Source organism: Biomphalaria glabrata, chromosome 6, assembly GCF_947242115.1.
Source record: "Biomphalaria glabrata chromosome 6, xgBioGlab47.1, whole genome shotgun sequence".
Taxonomy (NCBI): domain Eukaryota; kingdom Metazoa; phylum Mollusca; class Gastropoda; family Planorbidae; genus Biomphalaria; species Biomphalaria glabrata.
The window spans coordinates 5105198-5117454 of NC_074716.1; the positions used below are offsets into that span (position 1 = coordinate 5105198).

Genomic DNA, 12257 nt, shown 5'->3' on the forward strand with positions numbered 1-12257 from the left:
TTGCTACCCAGACTGCTCTTTTCTTCTGCTTGACCTAATTATTATTTTGTTGACCAGATTTTTATTCTAGGCTTTCTCTTTCAATATTTTGCCGACCCATATAAACGTGCCTCCACGTTTTACCTGTGCGATCTCTCTAATTTTTCAGCCTCCATATATGTGATTCAAAACTTGTATGATGCCGCCCAGATCAAAGTAAATAATGTTTTTGACGAAAGACCGCGGAGTGATCTGAGTTCAGAGCAGTGGCGCTATCTCCTCAGCCTGGGAGAGGAAGTGAAGCAGTCACTACAGAATGTCACGTGAGTAGTCACTGACTAGTTGCCTAGCAACGCAGCTTGTGATTTCCATGTATGTGTGCTGCGTAAGTGTGTAAATAAAAAAAAATCTATCACTGACAGAATACATTATTCAGAAGTTTTCTGTTTTATTTTTGTTTACATGAAATTTTTTTTCTTCATAAAAGATTCTAAATAGTCTAATGCATTGAGTTCTCATTATATCTAGATCTATATCATCTATATTTATACGAAATATGTCATCCATGGTCATCTGTTTACATGAGATCTACGATCCATTATCATTGTCATCTGTTTACATGAGATCTACGATCCATTATCATTGTCATCTGTTTACATGAGATCTACCATCCATTATCATTGTCTTCTATTTACATGAGATCTACCATCCATTATCATTGTCATCTGTTTACATGAGATCTACCATCCATTGTCATCTGTTTACATGAGATCTACCATCCATTATCATTGTCTTCTGTTTACATGAGATCTACCATCCTTTGTCATTGTCATCTGTTTACATGAGTTCTACCATCCATTGTCATCTGTTTACATGAGATCTACAATCCATTATCATTGTCATCTGTTTACATGAGATCTACCATCCATTGTCATCTGTTTACATGAGATCTACCATCCATTATCATTGTCTTCTGTTTACATGAGATCTACCATCCTTTGTCATTGTCATCTGTTTACATGAGATCTACCATCCATTGTCATCTGTTTACATGAGATCTACCATCCATTATCATTGTCTTCTATTTACATGAGATCTACCATCCATTATCATTGTCATCTGTTTACATGAGATCTACCATCCATTGTCATCTGTTTACATGAGATCTACCATCCATTATCATTGTCTTCTGTTTACATGAGATCTACCATCCTTTGTCATTGTCATCTGTTTACATGAGTTCTACCATCCATTGTCATCTGTTTACATGAGATCTACAATCCATTATCATTGTCATCTGTTTACATGAGATCTACCATCCATTGTCATCTGTTTACATGAGATCTACCATCCATTATCATTGTCTTCTGTTTACATGAGATCTACCATCCTTTGTCATTGTCATCTTTTTACATGAGATCTACCATCCATTGCAATCTGTTTATATGAGATCTACCATCCATTATCATCTGTTTACATGAGATCTACCATCCATTGTCATTGTCATCTGTTTACATGGGATCTACCATCCATTGTCATTGTCATCTGTTTACATGAGATCTACCATCCATTGTCATCTGTTTACATGAGATCTACAATCCATTATCATTGTCATCTTTTTACATGAGATCTACCATCCATTGCAACTTGTTTATATGAGATCTACCATCCATTATCATTGTCATCTGTTTACATGAGATCTACCATCCATTGTCATTGTCATCTGTTTACATGGGATCTACCATCCATTATCATTGTCATCTGTTTACATGAGATCTACCATCCATTGTCATCTGTTTACATGAGATCTACAATCCATTATCATTGTCATCTGTTTACATGAGATCTACCATCCATTGTCATCTGTTTACATGAGATCTACCATCCATTATCATTGTCTTCTGTTTACATGAGATCTACCATCCTTTGTCATTGTCATCTTTTTACATGAGATCTACCATCCATTGCAATCTGTTTATATGAGATCTACCATCCATTATCATCTGTTTACATGAGATCTACCATCCATTGTCATTGTCATCTGTTTACATGGGATCTACCATCCATTGTCATTGTCATCTGTTTACATGATATCTACCATCCATTGTCATCTGTTTACATGAGATCTACAATCCATTATCATTGTCATCTTTTTACATGAGATCTACCATCCATTGCAACCTGTTTATATGAGATCTACCATCCATTATCATTGTCATCTGTTTACATGAGATCTACCATCCATTGTCATTGTCATCTGTTTACATGGGATCTACCATCCATTATCATTGTCTTCTGTTTACATGAGATCTACCATCCATTGTCATTGTCATCTGTTTTCATGGGATCTACCATCCATTGTCATTGTCATCTGTTTACATGAGATCTACCATCCATTATCATTGTCATCTGTTTACATGAGTTCTACCATCCATTGTCATCTGTTTACATGAGATCTACCATCCATTGTCATCTGTTTACATGAGATCTACAATCCATTATCATTGTCATCTTTTTACATGGGATCTACTATCCATTGCAATCTGTTTATATGAGATCTACCATCCATTATCATCTGTTTACATGAGATCTACCATCCATTGTCATTGTCATCTGTTTACATGGGATCTACCATCCATTGTCATTGTCATCTGTTTACATGAGATCTACCATCCATTGTCATCTGTTTACATGAGATCTACAATCCATTATCATTGTCATCTTTTTACATGAGATCTACCATCCATTGCAACCTGTTTATATGAGATCTACCATCCATTATCATTGTCATCTGTTTACATGAGATCTACCATCCATTGTCATTGTCATCTGTTTACATGGGATCTACCATCCATTGTCATTGTCATCTGTTTACATGAGATCTACCATCCATTATCATTGTCTTCTGTTTACATGAGATCTACCATCCATTGTCATTGTCATCTGTTTACATGGGATCTACCATCCATTGTCATTGTCATCTGTTTACATGAGATCTACCATCCATTATCATTGTCATCTGTTTACATGAGATCTACCATCCATTATCATTGTCTTCTGTTTACATGAGATCTAACATATTTCTCATCTATGTTTACATGAGATCTAGCATTCTTTATCATCTATATTTACATGAGATCTAGCATTCTTTGTCATCTATGTTATTATCCCCACCTTTCTCTTTCTGCTTAAGAGACTTTAATGATGTGAGAAAAAATAAACAACTCCCTATTTCTAAGAATGACTACAAAAATCTTTTGACAATTTTTATTCAGTTCCACTTGATGTCCACAAACACTTTAAGCTTTTTGATATTTGAATTGAAACTATAGAAACATTCACGTTATTATTTGCATTTCTTTCAGGGCTGTCTTCGCCCCTGCTTGTGTGGCCCACGAGGTGTTAACACAGCCGTAAGTAAGAGTTACATTTATATTTCGTGAACTTATCTTGACTTCACAAAGAATAAAAATACGTTTGTGCTATTTTCTGCATACATTTCCAATGCATGCTTGTTTCAACATTACAATAAATAGGGGAACTACATCAACATTCATTCTATAATTTGTTAAAAAACTCATTTCCAGGGAATGGCATGCTATTAGAATTCAAGGGATATCACTCGCTGAATCTATTCATTGCTGGGAGTCTGGCGCACTTACTTCCTCTTGTCTTCAGTCAAAGTAAGCCATCAATATTTTGTGACCTTAAGTCTATATCATTAAAAAAATATGCTGTTTGTTCAAATTATTAAATGCAATATAGTAAAGATAGGTCAGAAACACCTGCATGTTGAAATGTGAGCTGTAAGGCTGAGGTGCATTTTCCACTGGGCTACCTAACTGATGGGGGCTCAAGTTTTAATTCTGAATGAAGTCTAGGGATTTTGAATTTAAGAGTTTACTCAAGTTAAGCTTTGTTAGCTGAGTGCAAAAAGCAGAAGCAGCCTTAGCAGAGCGCTGGGCCCTGGGTGAGTGTCATTTCAATGGGCTGACGGTGACGAAAAATTCTCCTCATCGTGCGGCCCCCTTTAGGCACAGGCCTGGGGCATTGGCCCTGTCACCATCCCCTGAGACCGTCCTTGCCTAAGGACAGTTTCTAATCTCACCAACCTGGTGATTGGATATGCACTTTGGAATGTCATCCAGAAGGTCTTGGGTTCGAACCCTAACAGTAAACCCCCTCCCCCCTTCGTAACTCCAGAGGGTTTAGGCTTTGATTTAACAATCTTTATTTCTGAGGGAACATCTCAACCCTGTCAAACAAATGCAAAGAGAATAAACAAAAGATCTTATCTTCTTAGCTTATAAAATAAAGACGTTACTTCAAAAAAAGATTATGTCCTACGCGTCATGCATTCAGTCATGCATATTAACCAATGACCTAAATTCTGCCAGCCAAGTCACTGGTTTTCCTGGCTAGCTCAGGCAACCTATTCCATGCTCTAATAGCACTAGGGAAGAAGGAGCATTTGTACAAATTTGTCCTAGCATACGGAACGAGGAATTTGCCTTTATCTTTGTGTCTCTCTGAGTATTTTATTAAATTTTGTTTTTGTATTTGAAGATTATGGTTCAGTATTTTATGTATAATTGCTACTTTACTTTTGAGTCTTCTCTCCTGAAGGCTTTCTAAATTTAGTGATCTCTGAATAAGATATGGAAGTATGGAAGATAAGGCGTACTAAAGTACTAACTATGGTACTTGAAAAAATAAGGAAACAATGTCCAATGACTATGTTTTACAACCAAATGTAGACCTATATGTAGACATTTTGTATCAATCCTCTATTTTTTGTTTTAAGTCTTGAATCTCTTTTACCTAAAACTGATCCTCCATTGTCTGATGCCCCACCTAGCAGTCAGGGTAAAAGAAAGAAAAGAAAGAAAGGAAAGAAGAACAAGAAAAAGAAAGAGAAGAAAAGTAAGAATCTGTTACACACACACTTCTCAGCATATGTAAAACAGTGGTTGCGTTATTTATTTATTTATTCCCTTTTATATATTTTTTATTTTTTTTAGGAAACCTCAGAATTTGGGTTCATTTTTAGCTTTATCATCATAGGAATCCTTGGGCCTTAGGCCTCATTTCTTTGCCTCTTTTTTGGGCTTTATATGCCTCTTTTATGGGCCCTCTTGCCTCTTTGTGGGCATTTTTTTAAATAGGTTTTTATTTGTAAGTTCTCATAATTCACAAGTATTAAATCATAAACAATTGAAAAGTGATTAACCTAAAAATATAATAATAGTAATAGAAATATTATTTAATAGCAAAGACATACTACCTAACTATTGAAACCACCAGAGACAGAAAAATGATACAAGGATCCTCTACCCCAGAACAATCAAGACAATATCAAATACGGTATTCCTGACTCCCAACACCCCATTTCTGAAATACTGCCTGAGTACTGTACAAGCATATGAAAATCAAACTAGATAATTCCCTACCCTAAAATGCCAATTCTAACTGATTAGGATCAAACACTTTATTATTATGTAGAGCTTTGAGCCAGCTAGCCTAAACAAGATTCCTGTATTCGGAAAGAATAATCAAGTTGAAGTTATGTATCATTTTAATTTTTAGTTTTGGCAGTGGTTGCTTGATATATTTTAGATTGATGCCCCAATATTCAATATTACAAAGTCCTATCAAAATTTAACTATAAAAAAACTGATTTTGTTATTTTAAAGTGAGGAAGTATGTCTTTGAATATTTTAATTTTATTATTTTATTAGAAACTATTCTTTTTAATATTAAAACCAGGGTAGCTGTAACAACTGACTTAAAGTTGAAGGGCACTGTGTCTACACTTTTTTTTTTTTTATGAATGATGAATGCTCTTGAACTTTTCTAGTATTTGAATCATTTGAATCATCTCAAGAATCCAATACACTTATTCTATCTAATGTCTTTAGTTAATCTGTAATATAATTACTAGAATAGGACACTCTTAAATAAAAAAAAAAACTAAATGTAGCTTAATTAGAGGCGTAATTTGAAAATATACTTCAATTAATCAGAATATATCTTTGTATCACATAATGTTGTACACAGAATTTGATGACTTGAAAGTATATTGTTTTTTTTTAATGAATTTCAGACAAAGAGGCCAAGAAACGTTACTCTCGTTCGGTGATGAAACGTTGTCAGCGGAGACTGTTGGATGAATGCCCCTGGCCTCACTGCAACTGCTCTTGTGCAAAATCCAGATGGGAGACTATGACAGAGGTCAACAGTTATTTTTTAAAGACATTAGCGGCAGTCATGGGCATTGACCCGTCCAAGATGGCAAACAGCCGGTTATGTGGTTCCTAGAACAAGAAGATATCTGAAGCTAGACTTGTGATTCATGCAGAGTTAATGGAGTCATTGTGTCATTCAGTGGAGGATCTAAACCCTAAGTTTCTCATGTGGAAAAATAAAAAAAAAAGCTTTAAAAAGCATGATTTTTATGAGCAAACTAAATTTAAGTAAAAATGGAAAAACAAAAAAAATGAAGAAAATTCAGTTTTCTATACTTATTTATATGATGAAGAATTTTCTATTGGTTGAAAATGGATTTTAAAAACTGATATTTGATGATTTGATGTCATCAGTAATATTGATATTAAGAAACTTGTTTCATCCTGATGAAGCTGGTGGAATTCTGAGTAGTTAACAAAAGGATGATTCAGAACAGTTCCTAAAGTCATCTAGTGGTGTTGGCGATACCACAAACTATTTGTATGTTTCTTTTAAAACATTGTCAAGGTTTTATTTTTATAAGCACATTTCTGATGGAGTCTTGGAGAAAAAACATTGACTGATAACTTCTGTGCTATTTCAAACTGGGCGCAATTGCTAACTATACACAAAGCAAGCTATGTATTCATTAATGACAAATTGTTATTGTCAAGTCAGTATAATGTAAACATTGGCATATACTGGAATATTATAAAGTATTAAATGCATTATGAGTATTGTATTACAAATGGGAAATTAAAAATATGAATCGAATATCTGGACCTAGTAATGATATCAAATGGCTGGATGTTGAAAGATTTTAGTTTGACTATAGATTCACTAGAAAGAATGAGGAGAAAAAAGAAAAATATTATACCCAGATCAAATAAATGTTCTCGTCACATACATTTAGTCCCAGCTAAAACCTGACGTATTAAATTTATATACTGTAAATGTATAAGAAGTTATATTCTAGTTTTTTCTTTTGCTAATATATGGCAAAGTGTTTGACAACGCCATATAGGGATAATTTATGATAAGCCTTTATCTATGATATTTCAGAAACATATTATGACTAGTCCAGTTTATTGCCATTCTATAGGCAGTGACTAATTCAAACTAATAACAGGACCACTGCCATCTTCTTGACAATCTATTGTTTTATTTTTGATCCCCTAATTCATTTCAATGACAGTGATGTCCCCTGGCTTACCAATTCCTGCCTCTGTTCAAGTAGTGTCCCTTGGACTACCAATGTCTACCTCTGTTCAGTTAAAATAAAAGTTTTTCTACCTAAACTTTCTCCAAATGAAACAAAAGTTGTCTATTTTATCTTATTCATTCTACCTCATTAATGATTTGCAATTCCATTTAATTGATAATTATTAATCAACAATTTTACACGCAATGATATATGTATAATGGTATCTTTCTATATATATATATAAGCTTTGCTTTGTTTATATGTATATTTGTATGTGAACTAGAAGTTATGAATGTTTCATGTGCAATGACTATGTTGTTTTACTAGTTTTAATCTGTGTATGGATCTATTGATTTTCATGATTTAGTTAACTCTTTCTCTCCGTAATTATTTACCACGTTCTGGTGGAATCAACACTGGTATCGTCATTTAGGAGAGAAAGAGTTCATATGCATCTCTTTGAAGTGTAAGAGACATATTTTGCAAAATGGCACCTAGATTGAATTAAAACAGGTTTTCTGAATCTGCATAAATATCTCAAAGCAATGAAATAAGACTGATTCAAACATAACTAAATTTTGGATGTAGACAGTTTTTTTTTATCTGTTGAATAAGAAGCACATCTAATGGTATAAGAAAAAAAAAGAGGGGGAGGGAGATTGACAGAAGGGGTGGAGCTTTGGGTGGAGCTTTGACTAGGAACATATTTAAACTGGAAAAAGATGTTTAGAGATAGCTAATGTTAAAATGGGACTTGATGGCTCAGTGGAAAAGTGCTTAGATTTCAAAGCAAGGCATCTGAAGTTCAAATTCTGGTACAATTTTGAATGTCACGATTCTTGGGACTCCCTGAGTTCCCCAAACCCATGAACTGTTGGATTTAATGGGAACCTGAATAACGATGGCGAAGTAAAGGCTGTCGGTCATTGTCCTGGCCCATTGACGCCCTAGTTAACCGTCAGCCATTGAAACAGATGAGTTTTAGTTCACCAGCCCCTTTTATCTCAAACAGATAGGCAAGTAGCCTTAATATACTTTTAACATTGAATAGATTTACTTTAACATGTGCGAGAACAGTTATAGAGAGAGGAGGTAAGAAAGGAGAGATATAAAGATAGAGAGATACTATGTGATAGTCAGAGAGAGAGAGAGAGACAGAGAGCAGCGAAAATAATATTGAGAGATAAAGATAAAAAAAAAATTATTCATATTGAAATGAGATCTAGGTATAAAAAATAAACTTGGTAGTCTTTGATGTATTGTACAAAGCAAACATAAAATAAATTAGCACTACTGAATAAATATCTCGGCTCTTCTATTCGTAACACAGTGACATTATCTCTCAGGTTTTTAAGAACCCACCATCTCTACAACAATAAAGGTTACATCTACTATTGTGGTCCTTGCTTCCAAAATGTATTCAATGATTCCTTCTGGTGTTTAAATTCTTTTTTGCTTTCTGTCTGTTCAGAATCGATTGGATGGCTCTTAAAGTCATGGATAAAATGGCTGAGTTGTACCTCAACTCTTGACATGTGACTCTGTTTCTAATGTAAATTAGATTGTTTTTTTTTAAATTTCTGACTTCACTTCTGAGTAACAAAAAGCTGGATTGCAATGTCATCGCTTTATGGGGGATTTTTATATCCATAGATTCATAGATGTATCAGGTGTACTGAATAATGAAGCATTGATAAGCTATGTATTTTTTGAAAAATAAAAAAAGCATTAAGCTCTGCAGAATCAAAATTAATAACTTTTATTATATAATTCGCAAAAGGGATATTTTAATATTGTGTCATTGCAGTGGCGTAGCTAGGGATTGGAGGGCCCTGGGGCTTGACCTCTTTATGGGTCCCTGCATTTTGACATTCGACATCATGGCATGAGATAGTGGCAAAATATTTAATGTAAAAACAAATTTCGGACACTCATTTTGGGGACTCTTTAGTGGGGGTCCGGGGAGGGATTTTCAAATTTGAACCCCCCCCCCCCCCCATTCCGGTACTAGCTACGCCACTGCCGTGATTGTTTATTAATATTACTTCTATTTATTTTGAAATAGTTTTCACTTAAAGTAATATATTGCATGCGTTCCAGATATCTGTCGCATCATCATTGATTAATATGCATGACTAAATGCATGACGCGTAGGACGTAATCTTCTTCTTTTTTGAAATAACGTCAGCATCATATAAGATAAGATATCACCTACACATTTCTTCATTTCTTTTCTCCTGACCTGTATTAGTAAACCAAATGTAAACAAAGAGAAGATAATTGAGTTTAAAAAACTACGTTTGAAGAGTTCTTAAAGGGACTGTACCCAACTTACTTACAATGCTCAATATAACTTCATGAAAATTTTAATATTAAAAGTATTTAAAAAAAAAAATGGTTGCTCGTGTCTAAATACGAACTGGAAGTCTCGAGCCTTAAAGATGTAAGGCCGACGTGTTAGCCACTGAGCCATTCAAGTACTTATAAAAAAAAAGTTTTTACCGTCTAAAGAAGTAATGTTTAAATATTATTTTTTTTTGCGAACGACCTAATTCTCTAAACAAAGCTGACCTCCCTCCTTAGCTTAGTAGATATGTATATTAAATAAGATTAATAAATTATGACAAATTTATTACAAAAAATTTGTTAATTGTTTTATTGATTTATATGTAGTCATCGACAACGAATTATTGTGCAGAGTTTGAAATTGATCCGAGAATGGGAAGTGTGAGAAATCACGTGTACAAGATTCCACGCAGACAGACAGACAAAGTGAATTGATATAAACTTTTTTTTTTAATAAACAAAAGGCCTACTTGAACGCTCATACACCATGATAAATTTCTATTAGAAATCAAAACATAATTTTTAATTATTAGAATTGTATCAGATGATAACTTAACAAATTAAAGATTATAATTTTCTAATGTTGAAGAACTAAACTGCTTCAGTATCCAGGCTACATGTATTTTCTCTAGGTCTATGGTCCAAATATTTTTCCCTTAGACTTCTGTATCAGATTATTATTGTTTTGTATTGTTCCTTTCAATGTGCGTTGAAGTTTTTTTTTTTCCTTTCAAAATAATGTTGCATTTTGTGTTGCCATGGTTACATATCCTTTATTTTGTAGTGATAAGGTGTAGATTTGAATTGAAAATGTAAATTTTAAAGGTTGAATAAATTAAAAATGACAATAAAAAGTACTAGAAACTATTGTACTGTCTCTGGTTGATAGATGAGTGAAGATGTTGTTAATCTGTTTACTTGAAATGTTATTTATTGCTGTCGCCAGTTCCTAAATGTTCAATCCAATCAACAGAAGGAATAGTTTAATTAAAACAAGTGAATCCCGCCTTTTAGAACACAAAACTTTATCACAGAAAGAAGGGCACAGCCCACGTGGTCTAATCACTCCAAGCGTTCTCGTCTCGTCCGTTATTCTTTTTCTAACCTTTTTCCGTTCAAGCTTTTTAATGTTCTGTCGCGTCACTAAGAAAATACCCAAATTAAACCCAACCTCTACGAGTCTTACTATTGAGTCATCATAGTTGACACTAGGAGCAAACACTGTCTCTTTGGTTGTCATGCCTGAACGTCACTTGATGTGTTTACATTATTACATGCATGGACCGCATACAGGGCCGCCGCTACCTATTGCTCAATGTGTGCATCGCACGCAGGCGGCCACAACCCTCGCGGCGGGCCTGACCGCGTATCTTTGGCGAGCGTAAGAAAGTAAGAAAGTGCCTTTTGGTCTTCAGGGCATAGACGAAAGTAGCTGTCAGCGGACAGTCTCTGGAGAGCTCTCACTAAAGCTGAGTGACAAACATTTGAGACTAACAGAAAATCCCTCATTGAAGACAGGCCAGAAGACGAAAAGAAAGCTTAAACAGACCGCCAGCGGACAACGGCTTTGTCTGCATAAGAAGTGGGAAAATATCTAGGTCGCGAGTGGGTTTGCATAGTCATGTCAGACACTATACTTAATACAAAATCTTCGGAATTGTAGATATAACCATTATTATTATTATTATGATTATTATTATTATTATTATAAAAGAACGAGTAGTCATTCTCTGGCGAAGCCAGGATCGAGTTTCGTTAAAGGGAAACAAAATTTATCGTAGTACCTTTAACAGTTTCCACTGAGGAATTTTCTGGTGATGTGGCAGATATGCAGAAGTACCGCCCTCTTACAGGCAACGAGAATGTTCATAGGAATGCCAAGGGCCTTGAAGGTATCTGTGAGGTCAGCTGTTATTATCCCCTCGGTTGATATGACAATGGGGTATATTGTTGTTTTAGATAATTTCCATAAACGCTTAATCTCCAAGCCTAGGTTCTTATATTTTCGTTGTTTTTCCAGCTCAGTTTTTTTTAAATTATGAGATAGTGGTACGGCGATGTCAATAATGGTAGCGGCCTTTTCTTTTTTATCGATGAACTGCAAATCAGGGCGATTAAAACCGTTTTGTCAGTCAAAATAGGCCTATCCCAGTACAGTAGATGATCCGTAGACCCGAGAACCTCTTGTGGTGAGTATTTGTAATAAGGAGGAGTATCCTTACCGATCAAATTGTGTCAAAGCCAAGTGCTGGTGTATTAATTTGCAACTTGGTTATGGCAACCTAGGTAGGCTGATTCTGATACGGCTGAACATCCTGCCATTATGTGTTGACTCACCCACATTTCCATATTATTATTATTATTATTATAAAATAACGAGTATTCATTCTCTGGCGAAGCCAGGGTCGAGTTTCGTTAAAGGGAAACAAATTTCATCGTAGTTCCTTTATCAGTTTCCACCAAGGAATTTTCTGGTGATGTGGCAGGTCTGCAGAAGTACCGC

At 34.8% G+C, this 12257-nt stretch overlaps 1 protein-coding gene across 2 annotated transcripts in view; it reads left to right on the plus strand.

Annotated features, from left to right (window-relative positions):
• Positions 1-8521, plus strand: part of LOC106064633 (palmitoleoyl-protein carboxylesterase notum1-like) — a 53646-nt gene extending 45125 nt beyond the window's left edge. Inside the window, exons 12-16 of one of the 2 annotated variants that reach the window (XM_056033921.1) lie at positions 149-302; positions 3345-3392; positions 3567-3662; positions 4838-4902; positions 6083-8521. In XM_056033921.1, coding sequence (XP_055889896.1) covers positions 149-302; positions 3345-3392; positions 3567-3662; positions 4838-4902; positions 6083-6297 — 578 coding nt within the window. In that variant the 3' untranslated portion in view covers positions 6298-8521. Of the gene's footprint in view, positions 1-148; positions 303-3344; positions 3393-3566; positions 3663-4783; positions 4903-6082 lie in introns of both variants that reach the window. The other variant, XM_056033920.1, reaches the window with a different exon arrangement.
• The last annotated feature ends 3736 nt before the right edge of the window (positions 8522-12257 follow it).